Raw genomic sequence first — 27,012 nt, 5'->3', positions numbered from 1 at the left:
TCCAGTCTCGCGTCGAGTCCCGTCGCCGCATCTTTTCGGGGGCTCCTTTCCTCTCGTTCGGCTTCTCTCAATCAACGACTACTTCAAATCCGCGGAAACGGCGTGCAACAAATCCGCGAGAAAAAGTGCATTCGAACTTTTTTTTTATTATTAATCAAAACCGGGCAAATTTTCTCACAGTTCGAGAGGCATTCGTCCAGAGAGACGATATCGAAATTATTCACGCGACATTGAAAATCGTGATCGTTCGAGTATTTTTCCCATTTTTTTGATATTTAAACGAGTAATATTTCGGAGTATTCTGGAGCAATTGGTTTTCGAACAAAGAGTGAATTGGCAGGGATAGGGTTGAATTGACGTTTCTTTTTTTTTTTTTTTTTTTTCGAAGATCGTCGAAAAGTGAAAGGTGATTCAGAATTGGTGATTCGATATTCGAAAGAGATCGCACGGAGGCGCATGGATGAGACTGGAATCGAAGTTTTACGGTCAATTTCGTTGGTGAAGTAATGTTGATGGTTTCGTTGACAGGTATGGGCGATAAGATGAGATTAATTAGAGAGCTCGCGATCAAGGTGTTAGAATGGTTATTGGAAGTTTCTTGGATTATGGTCTAGTTTATGACACTGTTTCGCGTACGTTTTCGTATCGTTACCTTCAAGTTATCGGTCGAGGAGGAAGAATTTTCTAGCGTCAAACTGCTTACGTCGAGATTGTTAAAAAAACGCTACGTTTTAATGAGAAAATGTTTTCTCGATAAATAGACTCGAAGGAAAATCTCGGTATAAAATTCACATACATATAAAATCTTTCTATGATCAATCTTCGTTAAAAAGTTTCGCTTATAATAAAATATCATAACGATTTATCCAAATTTATCAAAAGATAGAAATCTTAAAAATCTCGCGCGCACGAATTGATCAGCGAATAATAATAATTCACAATAGATTCGTTTCCTCGTTAACGCAAGACTAACGAATAATGACTAATTGATTAAATCGGGGATCGATCGAAATAGAAATTGTGCGCGTATTTCTTCATCGTGGAAATAAACGATTAATTAGACGCGTTTTATCAATCCGCCGCTAGCCCTGCTCGTAATAGAACGTGCGAACCAGACCGATCTCTTTTTACACGAGTTTTGCACGAGCATACCAGCCTTTATGGAACTTTAATGATAGCCTCTGCTCGGTCCGCTTTTACGTTATGATAACGAGTGAAAGCGGGAGTGTGTGTATCTCTATCTTGGCGAATTTCTGAGGAACGTGTGCTGGTGGCGTTGATTCCACTTTTCTTTCTCTTCCCCCTTTCTTTTTTCTTTTTCCTTTTTTTTTTTCCCCACCCGAGGAAAGGGTGGACTCGGAACGGACAGAAGAACGAGAGATCTCGATTAAATAAATAACGGACGGCCGCGTGGAATTCTGAGTTGGAAATTTTCTAGCTGGCCGACTAACGATGATAAATCGCGCTAAATCGTTAACTCGATAATTTTTACAGTGGTGAACTGAACTGGTTTCCTCGGAAAATGGAATTTTAATTCGAAACGGGGATTCGAATGATTCGAACTGGTTTTCTCGGTTGGGAAATAAAAGTTGGGAGAAATTCGATATAATTGGAGATCGGTGACGGATTGGATAACAACAATTGGTTTTGTTCCAATGATAATTATACCCTTGAAAGACGATTTATTATTCTTTTCTCGAACTTTGCTTTATACGGATTTAATATATTAGTCGAACGAGACAAGGTATCATATCCCTTGAAGATTGATTCTAAATCTTCGATTATTAATTTCAACGATTCTCCCGAAACGATGAATGGGGGCTGGGATGAAACTTGATAGTTCCAGTCTTTTCGTTCCGACGAGGGAACAGCTATTGTGAATATTTATATCAGAAGATAGTTGCATCTATCTCATCGTACTAATTTGGTGCTTCCGGAAAGGCGTCATAGCCAGCTCGGAATCGCGACAATTATCGCTCATTGTCTCTTCCCTCGGTTTACGTGGCGCGATTTTCGCTCTTCTCGCGAAACGGGCAATCGTAAACTAAACATAATTTCCATAAACGTGACTGTTCTTTAATCTCACGCGTTACTTAACGATAAACTCTACGCGGTAATATTTTTACCATTTAAGGAACTTCCAACGTGCCTTCAGGTTTTTTATTTGAAATCCACGCATACCACGATACTTGTCGAATTATTTGCAAATAAAATAACAATTACCGACAATTTCAATGATTCGTTCAACTTGAAAAGAAGACCTTCAATTTAAAAATAAAAAAGAAGGATTTATGATCCATATATGTATATATATATATATAAAATTTTTTATAGTAAGAAATAGTATATATATATACTATAAAAAATTTGTATACACGATACAATCATTGAGGATTGCAAAGATTCGTTCATTTTCTATAATTGTTTCTTTGAGAATACGAACAAATTTGCAAAGAAAATTTAAAAAGATTTCACTACACGTGTCCTACTATACAATATATAACATACAATAATAACATTTGTAAATAGAATCATTGATAATACCAAAGTTCATTTTTCACAAGAAGATCCAATTTAAATTTACATTTAAAGGAGAAAAATTAAAATTTCTTATGTCCAAATAATAATTCCCTGATAATGATTCGTCGATCTTCCGATAACTCTTGACTAATCCCCTACAAAAATACGCGCACAAATTAAAAAAAAAAAAAAAAAAAGTAAAGGAGGAGGAGGAGGATTTCACGCAAGAGATCATTTTCACCCCAAAGATCCCCGACGAATCGAGTTCAGAGAATCTCTCCGCTGGAACGGAGACGCTTCTATTACAGAATCCCGTGCGCGTCAGATTACCGAGCATCCAGTCGATCGAGTACCATGATCGTGGAACCGATCGTGGTATCGATCTCTATCCGGCGTTGAAATCGTTCGGGAAAGAGAGAAAGAGAGAGAGAGAGAGAGAGAGAGAGAGAGAGAGAGAGAGAGAGAGACTTGGTTTATCCGCGTGTGATCGTCGATTGATCATGAGACGAGCGTACGAGTAACACGCGACGGAACCCCGCTGCTGGACAGTTTTCTCGTTCGACGAGACGTGAAAATCGATGATGCCGCCCGCCAAAATGACCAACGAAATTTCGGCGTTCATCCTTGCCGTCTGGCTCCTCACCACGATTGCCAGAGGTGTGACGAGCACGGGACAACGATACACTACCAGCCCTGCGCAGGATCTGGATAACACTCTGCAATCGGTCCCGCCTCTCGGGTGAGTTATTATCGGGTAATTAATATTTCTTTCTTCCTTCACGTTGTTCATTCAGGAGGAATTGTCTCCCTACGAAATACTAAAACTGTCTCCCTACATCAATTAGTATCTCTATTTTAGATTAAAAGTGTCCGATTCAATCGTCTTCCTTGAAGAATTAATTAATTTTAGATGTTAAGAAATTGAAGTTATCGATCCGCAAAAGAAACTGGAATTATTAGGAAGAAACGGTTTTTCTTTTCTTGAATTTCTTACGAATATCAAATTATCCGAGGCTTTAAAAAAATTGAGTTATAAAAAATATTATAAGCGAAAATAATAATAATATGCGGAGCGGTATAACCAACTATCCTGTTGCAGACTATTCCTGAAACGCGAACCGGCCAATCTGCGGGGCATTTTTCGAGCCCGAGATATCGTTCGATCTTTTGATCGCGATCGATCGATCGATCGCGGGACAGTAATTTTAGAGGGATGAAGCGAGGCGTGATTACCGCAAGGATGTTACCCCGATGTTTCCTTTGAAATTTTAGGACGTTCGATATTTTTACCTCTTCCCTTTTCTTTTTTTTTCTCTCTCCCTCCTCGATCGTTTGCTTCGTGAACTCGTTGCGAACGAATAATTTCGTTTCAATTCCATCGTTCAGGGATCTGGATGTAAAAAAAAACATATTCATCGAAGAACTATTAGAACAATTAAGAATAAAATTTTTGATTCGTGCGAAACGGATCTTTCGCGCACTATTGATAAATCGAATTAGGATATAAAAGAGATATAATTTATCCAGTGGAAAAAAAAAGAAAAAAAAAGAAATATTGAAAGTATCGAGGAATATGATGTCATGGATCGTTGAAGTAACTGTTAGGAGCAGATTAGTGATCGAATTCTCTTTCTCTCGCGCGGCAAGTGGTAGTAGATGTTTGACAGGTCCTCGAGTTCCAGACGTGGGAATACCAGTGATAAAGCTGTTTTCAGCTCGTTTCTATTTTTACTTGCCTGGGGAGGGGGGAGAGGGAAGGATGGAGGGGGACGGGGAGGAGGGGAGGGGAGGGGGGACAGGAACGCGTAATGAAATCGTTCCAGCAAGGAACTTTCTGCTCTAGTTTCTTTTTTCATTCGAATTACGTAATGTCGCGCCTCTTAAGTTCGAACGTAATGTTTATCACGTTCTCCCATGTCTCGTTCTATTCACTCGGGACATGTACCCATTGAAAAACATTCCATAGATTTCGCTAATAAAATATTTAACTTTTCATTCTCTGTATCTTGTAAGGTAAATTATTCGATGAATTATTCATAGATTCATTTAAATTAATTTCTATTCTATGGATATTTAAATTTACTTTGCAAATTCGCGGAATGGTAATGATGGCGCGATGAGAATAGTTCATGTAATGATTCTTTTTCTCTTTTTTTTTCTCATTTTTTTTTTTTAATTGAAAATATCACCCCGAGATCAAGGAAAGTGCAAAGATCATCGAGAAGTCGCTTCTTCTTCTTCTTCTTTTTCTTCTTCTTCTTCTTCTTCATAGAGGCTTAGATCGAAAACTTAGAAAATATGTACGTATAACGTGATAAAGGTCACACTGCGACTCGTTATCAATCGATGCAACGGTCAATCTTGATGCAATCCCGAAATAAAATGTGGCAAGCGTGCACATGTAATTGCGCAACCGAACGCTCGAAATATTGGTTGTTGACCTCGTTGACTAATTGCTCTGAACAAAAAAAGAAAAAAAAAAGATCAGCTAAAAAAATGATTGAAATTAATCGCTTCGAATTTTCTATCTAAATTAGAAAAAAAAAATATTCTATGAAATTTAATCCAATGAAGAAAAGTTTCTTTTCAACTTGATAATTATAAATTCAAAAAAAGGGTAATAAATATTAAAAAAGTTAAATAAAAATTTTCATATACATTGAAGAATCGAGAATTGCAAAAGATTTAAATGAACCTCTTCACTTTTCCAATTTAATTGTAAATGAAAAAGAAATACGTATATAATATATAATAAATAATATAATAATATAATACAAGAGTAGAAAAATAAGGAAAAAGAAAAAAAAGATTCTAATTTAAGGCCTTACGTTCCGTTTAACTTTACACTTCTCGAACTTAATTATACGCCAAAGAAAAGAAAAAAAGAAAGAAAGAAAGAAAAAAAAAAATTGTCACCTCCTCGATTTATTTAACAAATGTGAACGATCCCCAAGCGCAAAGCGGATTAAAGTGGATCTACCAGTCTATAAGAACGATAAAAAAAATATAGTCTCGGACATAAACGACCAAGGCCTAAAATTTATTATTCGACTCCAGAGTTCCAGACTTAATTCGAAGCCTCTTTTTCACTCTCGAAACGACTCCACGCGTCTGGATCGATAAAATATATCCGAGCAAAACGACATACGGCAAAAAAATCGGATCGTCTGTGAGAAAAAATTTTTTCCTTCCGGTTTCCTTCCTGACTGATTATTAAATTAAATTTAATAATAACAATTGTGTCTCAAAATTGATCGTCTCCATCTCGAGATACGATTCTTAAATGATCCGTATGATGACGTGATGAGACGCGTTCCCGTGGCGGATCCGTGAAAAGTGTTTCCTCCTTGAGAAACGGTCCTCCATGGTCAATTGGGCCTAATGGATGGATAATAATGGTCCATCATCTATTTGGATTCGGTTTGAATTGCCGCGGAACGCGAGAAATCGCTCGAGCGCGCGAAACCTTGCCTGCGATGGTGCGAGGAAGAGGGTTGGGGGAAAAAGGAGATGAAAAATGGGGATTGAACCGCGAATGCGTAACGTAACGCGTAGATAACCTAATTAGAGGAGTTATCGCCGGCGTTTCGTCGCGACGCTGCGCTCCTCTGGATCTGACAAAATCTGCGATTTCGCAAAATTCGATATAATAACCAGTGAATCTTTCCGATTATTTTTCCCTCTTTTTTTTCTTTTTCTTTTTATTTATTTATTTATTCTTTCAATTTGCACAGACAACATCGTCTCGAATTGAACGTTCCTCGAATTTTCTCCTAAATTCATAAAATTACAATCGAAAAGAAAAATTTTATCCTATATTTAAAAAAAAATAAATAAAATAATATTAAAATATCGATGCAAAGTAAGATAGAAAGATAGAAAATTTTATCAACGAATGATCGAACACGTGCAATAATTTTATCGACAATTCTTTTTGGATCTCTGCGAAGAGAAACAAACAAACAAAGAGCACCGCGTTATTCTTACCGCGTTATTGAAAAATGGGACGTCTTCCTGATTCCTCATCCATACACGATCCTGCTTGGAAGAAACGGGAGGCACGAGAAAAGGAAGGTGTCGATCGTTGATCGGAATGCTGGCGCAAATGAAGAGAGAGAGAGATGAGATGGTGACGGTTTATTATACAAAAGCCTCGCACAAGTGACGGTATTAGCCAGGCCCCTGCGGAAAAGTATTGGACATTAGCGAGGGTATCGTATAGCGCTGGAGGAGAGCAGATGAACTAGTTTGTTACGGTAAAAGATTCTTGGCAGCTCGTTGCACGCGATAGTGGCACCGCGCGGGATCTCTGCCGGCGTCGCAGCCGGTGGATCTTCTCTCGGATGCGGGGAAATAAGTAAAATCGGAATAAACGGACGAGTCTCGTGATTTCACTTAATACGGGACATTAGCCAAGGCGATAACGTCAATCCACTTCGGTGGTTTCGCGATGAATCAACGGTTGTTGCCGTTTCTTTCCGCGAGAGAAAAATTTCCCCGACATTGTCGCGAATTTCCCGCCGATTTTCATCGATTTGGAACAGAGTTATAATAAAATAATTGAATTTTATCCATCGATATTCGTACAGTGTAATTATAATTTTGGCGAAAAATTTGATCGATTTGCTGCGACGAGAATTATTATATTACGCTTGCAGAGACTCGAACGATCGGTCACGAAACGATTCATCCGGTCGAATCAACGCGTGGTTGGACGTTGGATCGCCGGATGATCGACCTTGAGCGGGAAGGCCGCCGAAAATCGAGGCGAATCGTCCGAGCGAGTCACGCTCGGTCAACTTTTTCATTAATAAAGACGCATTAGCCGGTATCCTGTCACGGCCAATTAGAGCCACGTTTCGCGTTTACCTCCGCTTAACCATCGACGCTCAACCGCGTCATTAATACCGTCGCATCGATTATCATTCCGAAGGAACTGAAGTGCATCTCTGAAGCGGTCAATTAGAGAAGAATAAAGAAAGAAGACCGATCGAATGATGATGATGATACGCTGAACTTGCATTCGACTTTGATTCGTTTCCCTCTGTTTTTAATCATCGACTCGTACGATTTATCTGTAATATTGAATCGTACGAGTTTCCACGATAATGGATTAATTCTTTTATATTTCCACGATTCGAGAATGGTTTATCGGAAGGAAGAACGATACTTTTTTTTCTTTTTTCTTTTTCTTTTTTTATCCTCGACGACGAGGCTCGTTGCAACAGTGCGCGATGATTCTTCCACCGCTCGTTGAGAAAAATCACGATGGGTACAGAAAGAGAAGGATGCGGGTTGGAGGCGTGCGTAATCGGGCGGATAGATAACTCGTGCCCTACAATCGATGAACTTTGTTATTTATCGGTTGTACTTCTTCAAACGAGACGATAACAATGTTCTGGAGCGAATTAATAAAGCCGACCGAGTTACGCGTGACGTTTCGACAAACTGTTTAAAGCTTGACCCGGTTCCCGCCCCTTTTAATCTGCGTTCAATAAATTCGAAGACGATGCTTCGATGTTAATAGACTGTGACGGATTGCGCGAAATTCGTAATTGAATATCGGGAATTTGCGGGCACTCGATGACGCGTTCAACGACGAGATTTGACCCTTTTCTGCCCTCGCTCTTTTTTTCTTTTTTTTTTTCTTTTATCGATGCACCGATACCGAAAGAGGTTTTTCTTCTTTTTCTCTTCTTCTCTTCTTCTATCGGTTAGATCGATTAAAATTGAAAGTGACGTGCTCGAATCTAACGAAGAAAATTTTTAAACGATGCATTTTTTTTTTCTTTTTTTTTTTGTGATGTAATTCGGAAGAAGGATCGAATTCTCGCGCGCGCGCGTTGAAAGCGCGGAATTGGCCAAGGCGAGAAGAAAACGATTCAAACTCCCTTTCTTATCGTCTCTCTGCCCACCAGTGTGGATTTAACAACATTCCTCGGTGACGGATTCATTACTTCATTATTTCAACATTATTTCCTGCACAACCTCCAATGAATATTATCGCCGACTTACTTTCGTCTTTATTAAATAATTTCGTCGAAGAACTCGGTAAGAAATTTACCGATCTCGCGTGAATGAACGATGATAAAAATCTCGAAATATTAGAATTGTTATGTGGATATAAATTTTCCAAAAAAAGAAAAAAGATACTTTAGAAACTAGTATCATCACGTACTACTTACTTCTATATATATATTTTTACAAATTTAAATTAAAAGAAAAAGAAACAAATCAATCGATAAAAACATCTTTTTCTCTTATAATGAAATTTCTTCTGGCGAACGCCCATAACGTCTACAATAATTCTTTTCAATTATTCCTTTGAATTGAAGGGGGAAAAAAATGGTGAATATACGTGTCAACGTTTCTTCTCGATCATTATAAAACTCGCAATATCAAGAATCAACTTTCAAACTTTATTTTCATGTATTATTTATTCGCACCGTCCAACTTCATCATTATTATTATTATTATTATTATTATTATTATTATTAATATCTGAAGAAAACCGACGCGGCTGATTCATACGGCTGGCCGATTCTCACGTCGACTTTGTCCATCCATTCCCCGGACCAACTTTCGAACCGACATCACGGGGCTTCGAATTGCGATTTCGTCGAATCCATGCTACACGTCCGACCCCATTCCCCGAATCGTCGATCCTAATTGGCGGACAATCCACTGGAGACTTTAACTTGAATCGGTGCCGGTATGCGGCAACATTTCAGCGGCAACTTTTCCCTTCCCTCCCAACGCTTCTTCTTTCCTCTTTCACTTCCTCCCGCGTTGCGTTACGTAAAAGGCCCCACCACGCCTTCTCCGCGCGCGCCAACCCGTATGAATAATTGCGATGATCCCATTCCATCATCCCCTCGAAACGGATAATCCTACAATCCTATATTTGACTCAAGTCCCACCCCTCTTCAAATTTTGCAACTCGTTACGCGCTTATTGTAGTAGATGTGCAACACCGTTTATCGCGAGAGAGACGAGAGAGGAGGAATTTACGCCACGTCTTCTCGAGTGGATGTCTAATAATTGATTAGAGAAGAAGGAAAAGTTTGGAAAATTTGCAGTAATAAATTGAATAAAACGTTATGTGTGTTAGGTTACGGGGGATAGAATGTTTAATCGAATAATAAGTAATAATCTCCAATTTGGAAAATTTTCAGCATCGCCAATTGACGCCAATTTTCAACTTCGAATGGTCCAGGATTCCTCCCTTGCCTGAGAGAAATGTCAATTGCCACAATTGGAGGAGGAGGAGGCAGGCCTGAACGTAGAGAGAGAGAGAGAGGTCACCTAACTTCTTGGTGTGGAAGGAACGTTTCGAAACCCCCTTCCTCCCTCTAATTATCACACGGGCAGAGGATAATAGGCGAGACGATAAATTTCTATCATAACCCGTTGATATTATCCCATATTGGTTTCGTAATAACCGCGAGTCTGGCCTCGATAAGCCTCCTTTAATCTCCCGTTGTTGTTTAAAAAGATCGTAAATAATGCCCTCCCCTCCTTGTTTCACCTAATTCCTAAGCGACTTCCTTCTCGTTTTTTTCTTCACTCCGACCATTGTCGTTCCTACGCTCTCTCTCTCTCTCTCTCTCTCTCTCTCTCTCTCTATCCTACTCTGTCGCGATGCTCGCGAGGGAAAAAGGTTGAAGCGCGTGCACGGATCTTAAACAGTTGTTTTGAACGCGTTTTGATCGCGTTTTAACCGTAATGGGCCGTAACCGGCCATCCCGGAGAGATCGTTCCAACGATCGTTTCATATCCATTAAACCGCACTTTCCAATTGAACTTTTATAAAACCCACACCCACCACGCGCGCGCGCCTGTTTAGACACGCATCGGGGTCCGTGCAGTTGGTTTATTGGATTACTGGCCGCGCACGAGCACGCGAACGAGGCGCATCGTTACCGCGAAACCATTTTACGAATTAAAGCGATCCCGCTCCCGAAGGTTAGGTTACAACAACCTATATAAATACTTTTCCCCTCCCGTTTTATTCCTACGCACGTTTTGTTCCGTTGATTGGATTTAATCGAAGCTTCTACTTCCGATGAAGTCGATCCATGTTTTACGAGCGATTCATAGCGTTGCGGGGTTGTTTAAAAAAATTGCGCGGGAAATGGAAAAGAGCTCGTTCAACTCGCTCGTTCCTTTCTTCATGGGAAATTATGACTTTGTTATTATAATCATTGAACTATATCTCGTAGTTCGAGGAAGAAATCGAATTGATATTAAAATTTGTGCTATAAATCCTCTAAAGACACAAAGACGTTGTTTTTTTAGGAAACGAAATATTTTACTTTAAATTAAATTTAATTGAACGAATGCCACGAATTTATTACATCTAGGAAATAACTTTATTATTCATCTTGCGCGATCTCGATCTTTTTTAAAATTTAAACGAAAAGTTCGAAGCAACAATCCAATTAACTCAATCCTTTATATATATAAAAAAGGAAAAGCAAGAAAACTGGGCCTCTCGATGATCGATCTTTATCGTCTCGGTTAATTGGAAGATTACATATTATCGGAACTCGTTGTTCCACAAGGCGAGAATTACACGATGGATGAGAGCTAATCATCGACCCTTTCATAAATTGATTCATTAAAATCGAATTAAAAATTATCTTCTCGTATCGTGAACCTAGAATATTGATCGTCGTTTACAAAATATTCTCACCTCCTAATCTCATCACAAAAATACGAATTTATTAAAATATCGTCGAATTATCCAAAAATGAAAAAAAAAAATTCCAAAGATTCTCTCTAAAAAGAAAAAAATAATTTCCGTAGGAGCAAAATTAATAAAAAAATCCGTTGATTTTTCATCGATTTATCGCGAGCAGAGAAGAAGAAGAAGAAAAAAGAACAAAGGGAAGACAAAGGCAGAGTGAATTTCGCGTGGAAATCCACGCGATTCCGGCGATAAAGCGTTCAAACGAGGTCGCGCGACGCTATCAGAAGACGGAAACGCGATTTTTGCGGGAGCGAGGCGTGCAAACGGAGCGGAGCGCCGGTAACACGGTGCCGCGGCACGCGTTCGGCATGCACGCAACGCCGCGTAAAAGAAAGAATGGGAAGGGAACGCGGTGTGCCACCTCGGAACAAGGCGGCCATTCACATCGAGCCGGCCGTAATTAACGTCAGCTGCTATAGGCGAGCCTCTGAGTACTTCCACTTACGCGCCTCGGCGCCGCGGCTCGCTTCGCGTCGGCGTATTTACACGCCTGTAAACACGACCCCCTTTTTTTTCCCTTTTCCTTTTTTTTTTTTTTTTTTTTTTTCCTCTCCTTTGCGCGCGCGTGGCTGCCCGTTTCGCGGTTTTATCCGCGATCGTGACGACAGCTTCGATCGATGAGATCATCTCGAGCAGCGCTCGAAAAGAGAGGAGAGGAAAAACGGGCGAGGAAGGAGAGGGGGGGGTTGAAAGAGGTCCCCAGTTATATCTCGGCTCCGCGATAATCGATTGTTTCGGAGGGTTTGAACTGATTCGTTTCGATCGTCGTGTGCCTATTTTTTTTCTTCCTTTTTGTGATCGCATAGATCGTTTTAGAAGAAGAAGAGATCTCGGTATTCGATTTGGATTACAGATTCATACGCGGTGCATACTTGAGAATGATTAAAGTAACTTGGATCTCACCTGAACCAGCCATCCTATAAAAATTAACAGTACAGAAAAGTATGAAACAGAACGAGAAAGAAGAAAGTGAGTTCTAATATATATTCGTTCAGCCCTGTACAAATACAACGAAAGACAAATCGAATCTTTTACCAAAGATTCTTGAAAAAGAAAGAAAAAAAACCCAACTTGTTAAGAAAACGCTGGAAAGTATGCAGGAAGAGAGAAATTATCTGTCGAGAAAAAGAACAAGCCGACTTTCACCATCGCCACAATCATAATCAAGCGACGTAAGCTCGTTTAATTTTCCAGGCCGAACGTGTGCAGGTCAAGATACAAGAATTACTGTTGCCCCGGCTGGACTAAGAAGCCCGAGACCGGCCTCTGCGTAATTCGTAAGTACATTGAATACTTCGAGGCTCGATCATAATCGTGCCCCCTAACCGTAATTGGACGTGATCTCACGAGCACCTCGGGATGCATTCAATTTTAGCGTTCATTATCGAAACGGTTCGAGAGCAGCTATAATAATTGCGTTGCGCAACCGGGTGGTGTTCATGCGACACGACCGATCGAAAATTGCTTTAATGGCCCGTTACAACGCTTCCTGTTGATCTTCCTATTGTCCTCGCACGACGGCTCGTGACACGATTGATACCGATCTCGCGTGCGTCCAAATTCTTTACGCTAAGATCTTCTCGATTCTCGTTTCGATTCGTGCGAAGAAATTTAAAGCGTAGAATAAGTAAAATAAGATAAAGAGAACGAAATATAAATACTTACAGGGAATGTAGAATATACATAGAAAATAAATTTCTTTTAGCTATATGCGTGAGACGATGCGGCCCACTGGGCAGATGCATAAGGCCGAACATTTGCTTGTGCGAGGGTGGCACCGTGGCTTCGTCCTGCACCAGCAGTCAAACCAAAGGTGGACAGATTTATTCGAAATATATCTCGTTTTCGAAACATTCTTGTGTTCTTCAATATATCAATTCTATCGCTTGTTGTAGCCACGCCTACGTACGAGACCGGTAACGCGTTGGACAGGGGCGAGTCCGGTAGATGCAGGGTGCACTGCATAAATGGCAACTGCGTCGATGGCAAGTGTCAGTGCCGTAGCGGTTACCAGGGCGAATTTTGCAACGAGCGTGAGTCGTCGATACACTCGATATTCCAACTACTCCTTCTCCTCCCAATTTCGATGTAATGATCCGCCTGTTTGAAATAGCAATCTGTCGAGAGCCGTGCTTGAACCAGGGGAGATGCATCGGTCCAGATCGTTGCGCGTGCATCTATGGATACACGGGCAGGCGATGCGAAACGGATTACAGGTGCGATTACAATTTCCATAAATCTTTCCTCTCGCCAAATATTTCACGAGTATTTAATTAATAGTATAATTAATCGATTAATCGTCGATCAATTAATTGGAATGATAGGTGGTTGTCAATGATTTCCTTTCGCAGAACCGGGCCGTGTTACACGAAAGTGAAGAACGGTCAGTGCTTGGCGAATCTTCAGGGTGTCGTGTGCACGCGGCAGTTGTGCTGCGCCACCGTGGGCAAGGGTTGGGGCCACCCCTGCGAGAGGTGTCCCGCGAGGCTCGACTGCGAGCTTGGTCACTTGAAAACTAACCAAGGCCAGTGCGTCGGTAAGTGTCGATATGTTCCGTCACAAGGAATATTTTTTATATTCTCGATTCGATCAGACATCAACGAGTGCGAGGCGATACCGGGTCTGTGCGAGGGTGGGAAATGCGTCAACACGCAGGGCTCATTCACCTGCGAGTGTCCCGACGGCCAGGCCAGGGATCCCGAAACCAACTCGTGCAAGGACAAAGACGAGTGCCAGGAGGAAGGGATCTGCGCCGACGGCCGATGCATAAACACGAACGGCGGCTACTACTGCCTTTGCAATCCGGGATTCATCCAGAGCCAAGATCGAAGATTCTGCATAGGTAAGCAGAGAGAGCGAAGCGTGTTTAAGCGTGTTTAAGAATCTCGCTTGGAAATTACGTTGAAAAAAAAAAAAGGGGGGTAGTGCAATGATCGAGGAATTACTGGATTTAGATGGAAGGCAGGGCCTCTGTTACACGTCTGTGAACAGGAACGGCCAGTGCAAAAATCGTTTGGCAATGAGGCTGAGCAAGAAAGATTGCTGCTGCGGGAAGAACATGGGACGTGGATGGGGTGACGAGTGTTACATCTGCCCGAATCCCGGAAGTGGTATGTAGAACGGCAAAAAATGCGAGAAAATACGATACGAAACTACCATGCTTACGAGATGTAAATGAAAAAAAAAAAAAAAAAAGAGAGAGAGAGAAACGGTTAAATGTGGAACGAAAGCTAAAGTTCGCCCAGAAAACTGGAGATAATGGTCGTAAGAAACGGGGAGTAACGGGATCCGTGTTATTACTCAATTATAGACGATTACAACAGGCTTTGCTTGCAACAACTGCAACCGATCACCGAGATAAACGAGTGCGCGTTGAGGCCGGACATATGCGGAAACGGGAAGTGCATAGACACCAAGGACGGATACGAGTGCGACTGTTACAATGGATTCACGAAGAAGGGAAACAGATGCGAGGATATCGACGAGTGCCTGTTGGGCTATTGCCAGGGAGGCACTTGTCGAAATTACGAGGGAAGCTTCTCGTGTCAGTGCCCGCCGGGATTCGTCGTGTCTGGCGAAGGCAGATACTGCACGGGTAAGTATAATTTTGCAAGAGAAAAAAGAAAAAAATTGAAAAATTAAAAATTGCTCTAAAAAGAAAATTGTATAAGCGAAATGAGAAATTTTGATTTCGAAAATTATTTCAATTTTTTTTCTTCTTCAAATTCTTTTTTATATATAGATCACGACGAGTGTCAAGACACGGGAATGTGCAACAACGGACACTGCATCAACATGAACGGATCGTTCAAGTGCAAGTGCAACGACGGCTACGTTTTATCACCGACGAGAAATACCTGCATAGGTAAGAGTGATTCATTTCTTCCCCACGTCGATTCGATAAAAAAATTAATTTCTCAACTCGTGGAACGCGTAGACATCAACGAGTGCGCCGAGAATCCGAGAATCTGTTTGAACGGTCGATGCGAGAACACACCGGGATCGTACCACTGCATTTGCCAGCCTGGATTCACCCCCTCGAGAGACAACACGTTTTGCGTGGACATGGACGAGTGTTCCACGAGCGGGATGTGCGAGAACGGAAAGTGCGTGAACATGGAGGGCTCCTTCAAATGCGTCTGCGACTCCGGCTTCCGGATCGGACCTGACCAGAGTCACTGCATAGGTGTGTGTCTCCTTTTATCTCGCTTGTTTTTCGTTCGTTTCACCATTGGGTTCAGGCATTGGGAAAAGCAAAAGTTTTTGATCGTTAGACATCGACGAGTGTCTGAGCGCACCGTGCCAGAATGGCCGCTGCATCAACACCCCCGGCAGCTTTCGATGCGAGTGCAATCCTGGATTTAACTTGGGCCCGGACGGAAGATCTTGCCTAGGTGCGTATCCGATATACTTTCGTATAGACGAGTTTTGATCCAACGGGTCGGATTCGATTAACATTCGAATCGTCATCAGAGACAAGGAGGGATCTGTGTTACTCCCAGTACAGGGACGGCCAATGCTCGAATCCTACGTCGACAGCGGTGACGAAGTCGAGTTGTTGCTGCTGCACGGTAATATTGGGCCAACCGATGGGCTGGGGTACCCCTTGCCAACCGTGCCCACTTCCAAACACCAACGAATTCGACGCCTTGTGCCCACACGGTGCTGGAATGACTTACAGCGGGGATGGTAATTGATAAAGAAAAATTCTCTCTCTCTCTCGACAAATTCTCTCGTCTCTAATCTAATCTCTTTCTACGAAGATATCAACGAGTGTGCACAGAATCCGAACATTTGCGTGAACGGTGGCTGCGAGAATCTCATGGGCACGTATCGTTGCATCTGCGACAGCGGCTACGAGGTGGACGCGACGGGGAAGATATGCAGCGATATAAACGAGTGCGAATTGGAGCAGTCGTTGTGCAGCGGTGGCCAGTGTCGCAACACCCCTGGCAGTTTCCAGGCAAGTAGAAATACCTGGCGTGTCGAATCCTCGATTAGATTTAAGTAGCCGCCAAGAATTGGAGGAATTGGCCGTGACCAATCGAGACGTTTAATAATGTTCGCGCAGTGTATTTGCCCGAGCGGGATGCGATTCAACACGGCGAACCACATGTGCGAGGATATCGACGAGTGCGAGGAGCTTGGCCCGGGCGTATGCTTGAACGGAATATGTATAGACACGCTGGGATCGTACGAGTGCGAGTGTTCACCCGGATACATCCTCGACCACACGGGCCACATTTGCATGGGTATGAATAATCAAACGTAGAATAGACGAATTATATTATTCCTTCGTCAGAAAGATTTTAATAAACTCTCTTTGGAATTAGATCTTTAGTTTGAAGAGATCTCTTTGAAAGAATCGAAGAGCTGTTATTTTACTATTTCTTCTTTTAATATAATAAATCTCTTTCATCGAAATTTCTTTCAGACAACAGGAGAGGCTCCTGTTGGACCAAGATGATAGACGGTCGATGCGAGTACAATCTGCCGAGATTGGCGCTGAAGTCCGAGTGTTGCTGCTCGGTGGGTGTCGCCTGGGGTAGCCCCTGCGAGCTCTGCGACCACTCCATCTGCGAGTGCACCAAAGGCTACGCGAAATTCGGCGGGAAAGAGTGCGTGGACGTGAACGAGTGCGAGTTGAACAGCGACATATGCAAAGGAGGCGGGACCTGCGTCAACACGGATGGATCGTATCGTTGCGAGTGCCCCCCTGGATTGACCTTAGACGCCACCCGTGAGTGAGAATATACAAGGATATCTTCCGTCGAGTTCTTCGATTCTTCTTTTCAATCGTTTCTTTTTTCATGCGCAGATATCACGTGCATAGACACGAGGCAAGAGACCTGTTACCTGGATTATAGACACGGCCAGTGCACGAATCCAATCGAAGGCCAATTTTCAAAGAGCCTGTGCTGCTGTTCCGTGGGGCGTGCGTGGGGTAGCGAGAGATGCGAAGCGTGCCCTAAGCCAGGGACCCACGCGCACAAAGAATTGTGCCCGAGGGGGGGCGGTTTCACGGACAAGCAAGACGTGAACGAGTGCGTCGAGTTTCCCGGGATGTGCTTGAACGGTAGATGCAAGAACACAGTTGGAAGTTTCAGTTGCAAGTGTAACCAGGGTTTCGCGTTGGACGAACACGGGATTAAATGTAACGGTGAGCCCATTCTTCTCCGAAATTCTCTCCAATATCGAATCTTATCTCGTTATTCGATTTGAATCTTTCTCTTCCTCGCTCCTAGACTTTTCTTCTTTCTTCTTTCCTTCTTCTTTTGCACAGACATCGATGAATGCGAGATCATGCGCGGAGTGTGCGGAAACGGGACCTGCAGAAACACGCCCGGCAATTTCCAGTGCGACTGCAATCCTGGATACCTCAGCCACGATATAATGAAGATTTGCATGGGTGCGTTGAAGCTTTAATCAAGGATTCGGGAGAACAGATTTCACTCGTCCACTTTTCCAAATTTCTAGATATAAACGAATGCGAGGAGACGCCAGGTTTGTGTCGAGGAGGGACCTGCATCAATACGGAGGGAAGCTTCAAGTGTCAATGCCCACCCGGCCACGAGCTGGGCCCTGACAAGCAGTCGTGCAAGGATATAGACGAGTGCTCGAGGACCAGCGGAATTTGCTCGAACGGAGTCTGCGAGAACATGATGGGCACCTATCAATGCATATGCGACGATGGTTATCAGCAAACTGGATTGAAGTCCCACTGCGAGGATATAAACGAATGCGCGACGAATAACGGAGGCTGCGAGGACGTTTGCCTCAACACGCCTGGCAGCTTCTCTTGTTCTTGCAGGTAGACGTCAAATATTTCTAAGATCATCGAATTCGTTTCCAAAATTTATAGGAATGCTAATAAAAATAATTGAAAAATCTAAAATCGAAAGATCCACGTGGAAATTTTAATACTGACCCCTTTCTTTTTGAAACAGCACCGGGTTCGCGTTGAATCTCGACGGTAGATCGTGCGTGGACGTCGACGAATGCAAAGAGAATCCACGAATTTGCAATGGAGGGAAATGCACCAACATAGAGGGTGGCTACATATGCACCTGCACCGATGGATTGATATCCGGGAAGGACGGGGCATCCTGTATAGGTAAAGAGCCTATTTGAAATCGATTGAAATCCAAGATGGTTCCTTAACGTTCCTCTGGATAATTATTTATCGCAGACATCGACGAGTGCAACGCGCAGCTGAATATATGCGGCTACGGCGAGTGTTACAACACGATCGGTTCGTACAATTGCCGGTGCGAGGAAGGGTACTCGGTGAAACCTGACCAGGGGCCGGGATGCACCGATGACGACGAGTGTCTTTTGAACGTCTACTCGTGCAGCGAGTTCGCAGAATGCCAGAACACTCAGGGCTCGTACGAGTGCACCTGCCACGAGGGTTTCGTGGGGAACGGCGTCGAATGTCGGGACATCAACGAGTGCCTCACGAACAACGGAGGATGCGATTCCAACGCGCAGTGCATCAACACGGAGGGATCCTTCAAGGTGAGGATTACTCTCCCCTTCGAGACGAAATTATTGAAACTAAAAATTCGACAATAAAAGGGATAATAATAATTAATAATAAAAATTCGTACATCCAAAGGGATAATAATAATTAATAGTAAAAATTTAATATCCAAAAGGATAATTTGTTCATCGAAACGGTAGATGATAGTTGTGACACGCTTGTTCGCAGTGCGATTGCGACGCTGGGTTTAGAGGGGACGGCTACACCTGTAAGGACATCGACGAATGCGCCAACGACAACACTCTTTGCGAGAATGGCCACTGCCTCAATTATCCTGGATCGTTTCGATGCGAGTGCGAGATGGGCTTCATGCACCCCGACGAGAGCAACGAGCAGACGTGCGTCGATATAAACGAGTGCGAGATGTTCAGCAACTTGTGCGTGTTCGGCCGTTGCGAGAATATATTCGGCATGTTCCGTTGCGAGTGCCACGAGGGATACAAGTTGGACGGCTCGGGCGGAAATTGCACGGATATCGACGAATGCGAGAATCCTCAATCGTGCCAGTACGGCACATGTGTAAATACCCAGGGGAAATACATATGCAAGTGCCCGCCTTATTACGAGTTGGTCGAAGCTGGGAACGCTTGCGTAGGTGCGTTGTATTTTGTGAAAAAGAAACAAATTTTGAGAATCATCCTTTCAAGAATTATTCAAAAATTTTGAAGTTTTCAAGAGTTTTTAAGAGTTTTAAATTCTGTAACTTTGATTTGACTTGATTGGAAGGATTATTCTTTTCTATAAAAACTGATTTCTTCGAGAATCATCCTTTCAAGAATTCAACTTTTAAAGATTCTGAAGTTTTCAAGAATTTTTAAGAGTTTTAAATTCTGTAACTTTGATTTGACTTGTTTTGAAGGATTATTCTTTTCTGTAAAAACTGATTTCTTTGAGAATCATCCTTTCAATTCAACTTTTAAAGATTCTGAAGTTTTCAAGAATTTTTAAGAATTTTAAATTCTGTAACTTTGATTTGATTCGATTGGAAGGATTTATTCTTTTCTGTAAAAACTGATTTCTTCGAGAATCATCCTTTCAAGAATTCAACTTTTAAAGATTCTGAAGTTTTCAAGAATTTTTAAGAGTTTTAAATTCTGTAACTTTGATTTGACTTGTTTTGAAGGATTATTCTTTTCTGTAAAAACTGATTTCTTCGAGAATCATCCTTTCAAGAATTCAATTTTTAAAGATTCTGAAGTTTTCAAGAATTTTTAAGAGTTTTAAATTCTGTAACTTTGATTTGACTCGATTGGAAGGATTTATCCTTTTCTTTTAAAAAACTGATTTCTTCGAGAATCATCCTCTTTAAAAATTCAACTTTCTTTCAAGGACTTGAATTTTTAAAAATTCTAAATTTTTCGTGAAAATTTTCAAGAAGAAATTCTTCGATTACGAAACTCGATTGGAACACAGGTTGGTCTACTAGATTGTTTCCATTACAGACAGACGAGAATCGTTCTGCTTCGTCGGTTTCGAACACGGGACCGGAAAGCCTCAGTGCATCTTCGACATGGCATCTTCGGTGACGAAAGCGACGTGTTGCTGCAGCATTGGCAACGCTTGGGGGAATCGTTGCGAGGAGTGTCCCCAAGTTGGGACGAAAGAATTCCAGGAATTGTGCCCGGGCGGTTCCGGGTACAGACCGAATCAGGAGACCGTCATCCTGGAGGATATCAACGAATGCGAGGAATACGAGAATATCTGCCAGAACGGGCATTGCACCAACACGTTCGGCAGTTTCATGTGCTCCTGCAACGAGGGCTTTATTTTGGACGACACTAAAAGCAGTTGCATAGGTGATCGAATTGAACGATTATCCTATCGATTAAAATTAGAAAAATATCTTATATCATATATAATTTTTTTCTTCCTTACTTCCGTTAGACGTGAACGAATGCGCTTTGCATCCGCAAATATGCGGGGTGGGTCACTGCATCAACGATCAAGGGAAATATCACTGCGAGTGTCCGGAAGGGTACATGGCGATGCCGGGAGGAAGTGAGTGAAACTTTACCAAATTCTTCTCTAATTATCATCGTCGTCGAAATTCAAAACTGTATTAACTCTGTACATACAGAGGAATGCGTCGACATGAGGAAGGAATCGTGTTACCTGAACTACGAGTCGGGCGAGTGCTTCAACCCGATGATGCACCCTCAAACGAAAATGTTGTGCTGCTGTTCCATGGGAGCCGCATGGGGTAGCCCTTGCGAAAAGTGTCCAGCCGAGAGGACCCGTGAGTTGAATTGCGAGAAAATAACGTTCTCAAAGAGAATTTCTTAATCAACACACATTTCGTGTTTAGGGGAGCACGAAATTCTTTGCGGGCAGGTGCCAGGCCAGATAATGAATCCCATAACGAATCACACGGAGGAAATCGACGAGTGCGCCCTCATGCCGACCATGTGCACCCACGGCCGTTGCATGAACACTCCTGGAAGTTTCGAGTGCCAGTGCGATCGTGGTTACGTGTACGATCAGGATTCTCATCAGTGCATCGATGAGAACGAGTGTCTACAGGTGAGAGAGAGAGAGAGAAAAAAAGAAATATCTTCTCTCTGACGATTTTAATAACGGATCGGAGATTCGTCCAATTTCTCGTTTTCCAGATTCCAAATCCGTGCAGCGGAAATGCACAGTGCATAAACAAGCAGGGTTACTTCGAATGCGTTTGCCCGGCAGGATACAAACTGGGGCTGAGCCAACGAGACTGCGTCGACATCGACGAATGCTACGAGCGACCAGGGATATGCAACAACGGCGCGTGCAACAATCTGCAAGGCAGTTTCCAGTGCATCTGCCACGGCGGATTCGCCCTCACACGGGACAGGGACAACTGCGTGGATATCGACGAGTGTCAAAGGAATCCGAATATTTGCAACAACGGCACCTGCGTGAACACCCTTGGCTCGTACAAGTGCATCTGCTATCAAGGATTCAAGCTTAGCCCCAATAACGATTGCGCGGGTAAATTTCTTTTCGAAAATTATTCGAAATTAACGATCCAAGATCGAATCATCACCAAGTGAATTTTCTCGCGAAACAGATATCGACGAGTGCAGAATCATGCCGTTCCTATGCCGCAACGGGAGGTGTCGGAACACTATCGGGGCGTTCAACTGCGAATGTGCCGACGGCTACGTGTTGGCTCAGGACGGCCAGCACTGCAGGGACATCGATGAGTGTCACGAGGTAAGTGGATTTTATCAAATTTGAAGCTAGGAAGAAATATTGGAATAAGCCAAAATTGAAATAAATGAATTAATGTTTAGATTCCCGGGCTCTGCCCATCGCCAGGAAAGTGTCAGAACTTAATGGGATCTTACATATGCACTTGTCCTCTCGGTTACGAGTTGGACCACACGAGGAGGAAGTGCGTGGGTGAGTAAAAAAAAAAAAAAGAAAAAAACCCGACGACAAATAATTAACACGATGGAGACGTGCAAATTAGACGTGGACGAATGCGTGACGACCGAGGAAATCTGCGAGAATGGGCGGTGCATCAACACGGAGGGTGGAGTGATCTGCGAGTGCCCTGTCGGATACAGATTGAGCGACAAGCCGAATTCGATGAGGTGCATCGACGTCAGGGAGGATCTGTGTTACGACCGATACGTGGGCCACCTGAGGGGCCGATGCTCCTTCCCGAGGACGGGCGCTATGACGAAGAAACACTGTTGCTGCACCATGGGCAAGGCATGGGGCAAATATTGCGAGCAGTGTCCTCCGGAGGATAGCGGTAATTAAAAAAATATATATATATATCCTTGATCGAACGAATATATCGTCGATCTCGATTTCAATATTCTCTCTCGTCTCGTCCAGAGGAGTTCAAAAGGTTGTGCCCCGAGGGGCCAGGCAGGGACGACACCGGGATCGACTTGAACGAGTGCCTGTTCATGCCGGACGCTTGCGCGGGTGGCGAGTGCATAAACACGGACGGCTCGTTCCGATGCGAGTGCCCGAGTGGCTACATGTTGGACGCGAGTGGGAGGCGGTGCGTGGACAACAACGAATGCCTGTCCCAGCAGAACATATGCGGGAACGGGACGTGCACGAACATCGAAGGGGGTTTCGAGTGCTCGTGCAACGAGGGGTTCACCCCGGGAGTGAACCAGGTCTGCGAGGACGTGAACGAGTGCCTCGAGCTCGGCAACCAATGCGCCTTCCGTTGCCACAACGCCCCTGGCTCGTTCAGATGCATCTGCCCTTACGGCTACACTCTGGCTCCGGACGCGAGACACTGCATAGGTCTCCTATCTTATCCTCTTATCTTCTTTATCATTAGTTTAGAGAATTTCCAATTATATTCAATCACATACATGATACATGAACGTTGTTTATCGTTGTTTTCCAGACGTGGACGAGTGCGCGACACCTGCGAACAATTGCAAGTATCAGTGCAAGAATCTTATCGGCTCCTTCATGTGCATCTGCCCACCTGGATACCAGCAGATCGGTATGACAGACGAGTGCAAAGACGTCGACGAATGCGCGATTAATTCAGGCCTGTGCCGAAATGGCCAATGCGTGAACGTGGAGGGTAGTTACCAGTGCCTTTGCTACGACGGGTTCGAGCAGAGTCCGGATGGAAAATCTTGCATAGGTATAGGAATTAAGAGATAGGAATTAGAGGAGATCGATTCTAAGAATCTCTGTAACAATCTTCACTTTCCTGATTCTCATTGATAATCTTCTTAATTAATCTTCTTAATTGAAGTCTTGAATATTTCTCTACTCTGACTTGTAATAATAGCGAAAGTATGCGCCGCTATGCATTATGTTTTTTTTTTTTTTTCAGACCGTAGGATGGGTTACTGTTTCCTGCAGACGATCGGTGGCAGATGCACAGCAAGAACATCCGATCTGAAGACCGTGACGAAAGCGGACTGTTGCTGCACCATGGGCGCAGCTTGGGGACCCCACTGTGAGATTTGCCCTACGAAAGACTCGGACAATTACAACGAGCTATGCTTGGACAAAGGTTTCTCCGTGAATGGCCAAGGTACCAACGTTCCTTTCTTTATTTTTAATAATAATAATAATGATGATAGATTCATCGTAAAAATTTCTCTTTCAGACATCGACGAGTGCAGAACCATCCCTGACCTGTGCAAAAACGGATTGTGCATCAATACTCTGGGCTCTTATAGATGCGTCTGCAACAAAGGGTACAAGGCGGATAAGTCTGGAACTCAATGCGTCGGCAAGTATTCATTATTCTCGTCCATCGTCAGAAAAATATTCGATCGAATGAGATATATATCGAATTTCGATAGATATAAACGAGTGCGAGTTAACGCCAAGACCGTGCAAGTACAATTGTCAGAACACGGAAGGAAGTTTCATCTGTTCCTGCCCGGCCGGTTTCATCTTGAACCCCGATGGCGTCAGTTGCAGAGATCTGGACGAGTGCGCGACAGGGAATCATCTGTGCCAACAGAACTGCATCAACACTCAAGGAAGCTACACTTGCGGCTGCCAAGAGGGTTACACTCAAGACGGAGACGCTTGCCACGGTTTGTCATGCGTTCAAATGATCAATCATGCTCGTTCAATTCATTACTCGAATCTTGTAATTCGTTTCCAGACATAAACGAGTGCGACCAGCCCGGAACCTGTCCGAAACCGGGCACCTGCATCAATACGCTCGGCAGTTTCCGGTGTATCTGTCCCAGAGGGTTCAAGCTCGATCAGTCTGGAAGATTTTGCATCGATCAGAACGAGTGTGCCGATGACAGCACTTGCGAGCACGGTTGCCAGGTATAATATCATCCAATTCTTTAAAAAAAAACTCTCTTCTTCGCCGCTCTTTCAAACTCGTTAATCTTCCTTTAGAACTTTATGGGAAGCTATCGTTGCGGGTGCCCGGAAGGGTTCGTTCAACATCTTTATTACAACCAGTGCATCGACGAGAACGAGTGCAACACGTCCCCGTGCGGGGACAACACTTGCATCAACACTATTGGCAGTTACAAATGTGGTTGCCCGGATGGTTACCAGTTCGACGGTAATTTGCAAATTTGCGTTCAGGTAAGTAGTTTTCGAATAATTCGTGATTACTTTCTTTCGATGTGGAAAGAAAAGAAAATAATGCGCTTTAGGTGAGCGCTGGATGCATTGGAAGCCCTTGCGCCTTTGGTTGCACCCCTAACGGGGCAAATGGATTCATCTGCGGATGCCCTACCGGATATCAACGAATTGGACAGGTTCGTCATCGATGCACCGACGGATACTTTCGTGTTACTTTTACTTATTTTTCTTTCTTTCGATGATCAGGGTCATTGTTTGTCCACGATCAATCCATTATCGCAAGGACACTTTGGCGAAGACATCAGCAGTGCGCCGACGTTCGTGATAAATCCAGATCCGTATCATATACCGCCTGCGGATGACAAGACAATATCGACGGAAGGTTGCTTTTCTTGCAAGGTATAATCTTATCCCCGACCATCGAGTCAGTCGTTAGTTGGGGTCAATTAAGAAAAAAGAAATTATTTTCGTTAAGGTTAACGGGAAAGGAAGACACAGAAGGTATTTGCGAACGAAATCAATGGATCAAGAATTGATCGCACGGAGGCGCGAAATTATGAAGAGACGATTCGTCAGATCGGCAAAGAGGCACCATCATGGGGAAGAGTATATCCTCAAGATCAGCCTTCGACAGACCAGGCATCGAATGAGAATCATCAAATTACAACCGGCTGTCAAGGTTCGTTGTATATTAATTTCTTTTGCTCGATGTTTCTTTGATATTAAAAATTAAAAGCAATTGATTTTTTTTCGAACAGATAATAATAATAATAATGTATCTCTGTTCGCAGGACGAGAACATGGAGTACACGATAATCAAGGGGAACGACGACAATCATTTCGAGATCGTGAACGAGCACGGAATGATTTCAGCCCTCCACTTCCGCAATCGTTTGAAGGAACCCGGCCAATTCCGATTGATGATACACGGACGTCCACGGAACGGTATAAGCGAGGAGAACGAGGTCTGGGAAAGGCCTCTCACCTTCAGAGTACACTTAATAGTGACCGAGTAATTCTTAGGGAAATCGATAGGTTGCTCGACGTTTCGGTTCTTTTCTTTAGTCAATTTCCACGTTGAACACCGAAACGAAAGCGATTCGGAACGAGAGATTGCTGCCGGGCTGAGTATTATACTATATATATATAGGCACGATTCCATTTCTCGAATTAGGAAACGCTTTGGAAAATTTTTATGTGTTCATTCACACATAAGCCTTGACTTACGTCGTCTCACTGCCAAATAATTACCCTTCTCACTATGTTGCTATGTAAAATAATAAATCTTTAACACTGCCTCTGCTTTACTCCGTTTTACACTTTTATTCGTTTTTCTCTTCTTTTTTTTTTTTTTTTGTTTTCTATACAACGGATATACATATGTATATTTTTCGAAAGTTCGAACTAATGGCACAAGAATATTTTACGAGAAAAAAAATAATAAAAAAAATAAATAAATACAAAAAAATAAAGAAAGACAAGACACATGGAAAATACGAAATCTACTACTCTTCAGAATCTCTGCCTTAATTTTTTTTTTTTTTTAACTGCCCGCAATAATATGTTATTACATTACGTAGAAATAACACTTTTTAGGAATGTACAAAAGAAACGAAACAAACTTTTCTATTTTAAACCTAAGTGAATGGAATGTATACATACACAAACATAGATTTATATATATATATATATATTTTTTTTATATATATATATATATTTATATACGTTTATAGTCTACTAGCAGATAAAACGAAACGGTACGAATAGGTGCGTGGAGATATTATGGATCGTACGATTTATCGAGACTTAAACGAGGAATATCATGAAAAAATTTGATATTTCTCTCAAATCTCCATAAATATCCACATCTCCCCCCTCCCGTATCCACCTCGTTCCACCAAGTGCCTTTCAGGATAATGATGATGATGATGATGATGATGAAAAGAGAATTATATAAGGAAATTAACGTTACAATCGATCCGAGAAAAACATTGTACAATTTAATATAATAGCCCTTAATTAAGCGACCTTATTGCGATCGATTTCTTACGGCATGTAATGTGAATAGAGACTATGACGGATAATTTTGTACAATCGGTGTGGATTACGAAGATTCTAACTTCACCCCGACATGGTTCGCAAATATATGTATTATAAATCTGCA

At 42.7% G+C, this 27,012-nt stretch overlaps 1 protein-coding gene across 2 annotated transcripts; it reads left to right on the top strand.

The window, feature by feature from the left end:
* Window positions 1-27,012, top strand: LOC100577456 (fibrillin-2). 2 transcript variants are annotated; one of them, XM_003250856.4, is made up of 42 exons: window positions 1-528; window positions 2,829-3,259; window positions 12,467-12,549; window positions 12,978-13,085; window positions 13,168-13,305; window positions 13,386-13,488; window positions 13,624-13,808; window positions 13,866-14,114; window positions 14,227-14,382; window positions 14,583-14,867; window positions 15,015-15,137; window positions 15,210-15,458; window positions 15,547-15,666; window positions 15,746-15,961; window positions 16,036-16,235; window positions 16,344-16,524; window positions 16,707-17,012; window positions 17,091-17,432; window positions 17,556-17,681; window positions 17,750-18,083; window positions 18,220-18,386; window positions 18,462-18,790; window positions 18,984-19,410; window positions 20,258-20,611; window positions 20,700-20,813; window positions 20,893-21,051; window positions 21,121-21,335; window positions 21,425-21,782; window positions 21,862-22,007; window positions 22,088-22,196; window positions 22,267-22,554; window positions 22,641-23,066; window positions 23,173-23,421; window positions 23,617-23,820; window positions 23,896-24,021; window positions 24,095-24,334; window positions 24,406-24,578; window positions 24,654-24,848; window positions 24,920-25,024; window positions 25,095-25,247; window positions 25,324-25,527; window positions 25,640-25,864. In XM_003250856.4, exons 2-42 carry the CDS (start codon window positions 3,099-3,101, stop codon window positions 25,862-25,864), a joined length of 8,631 nt encoding a protein of 2,876 aa, XP_003250904.3. In that variant the 5' UTR covers window positions 1-528; window positions 2,829-3,098. The 2 variants fall into 2 exon arrangements, with proteins under 2 accessions (XP_003250904.3, XP_026299688.1); XM_026443903.1 differs by lacking the exon at window positions 1-528 and having other exon boundaries at window positions 3,099-3,259; window positions 25,640-27,012.

Source organism: Apis mellifera, linkage group LG11 (genome assembly GCF_003254395.2).
Source record: "Apis mellifera strain DH4 linkage group LG11, Amel_HAv3.1, whole genome shotgun sequence".
Taxonomy (NCBI): Eukaryota; Metazoa; Arthropoda; class Insecta; order Hymenoptera; family Apidae; genus Apis; species Apis mellifera.
The sequence above is the reverse complement of the archived record's forward strand: the minus strand, read 5'-3'. Positions and strand labels throughout refer to the sequence as shown.

What these genes read in the sequence shown, in the direction of transcription:
- LOC100577456 (XM_026443903.1), top strand. Translation starts at nt 3,099, where the DNA reads ATGATGCCGCCCGCCAAAATGACCAACGAAATTTCGGCGTTCATCCTT. An exon ending in AGCTTCTCTTGTTCTTGCAG is followed by an intron (nt 18,084 to 18,219) that starts GTAGACGTCAAA and finishes TTTTTGAAACAG; the next exon opens with CACCGGGTTCGCGTTGAATC. An exon ending in GTGTCCTCCGGAGGATAGCG is followed by an intron (nt 22,555 to 22,640) that starts GTAATTAAAAAA and finishes CGTCTCGTCCAG; the next exon opens with AGGAGTTCAAAAGGTTGTGC.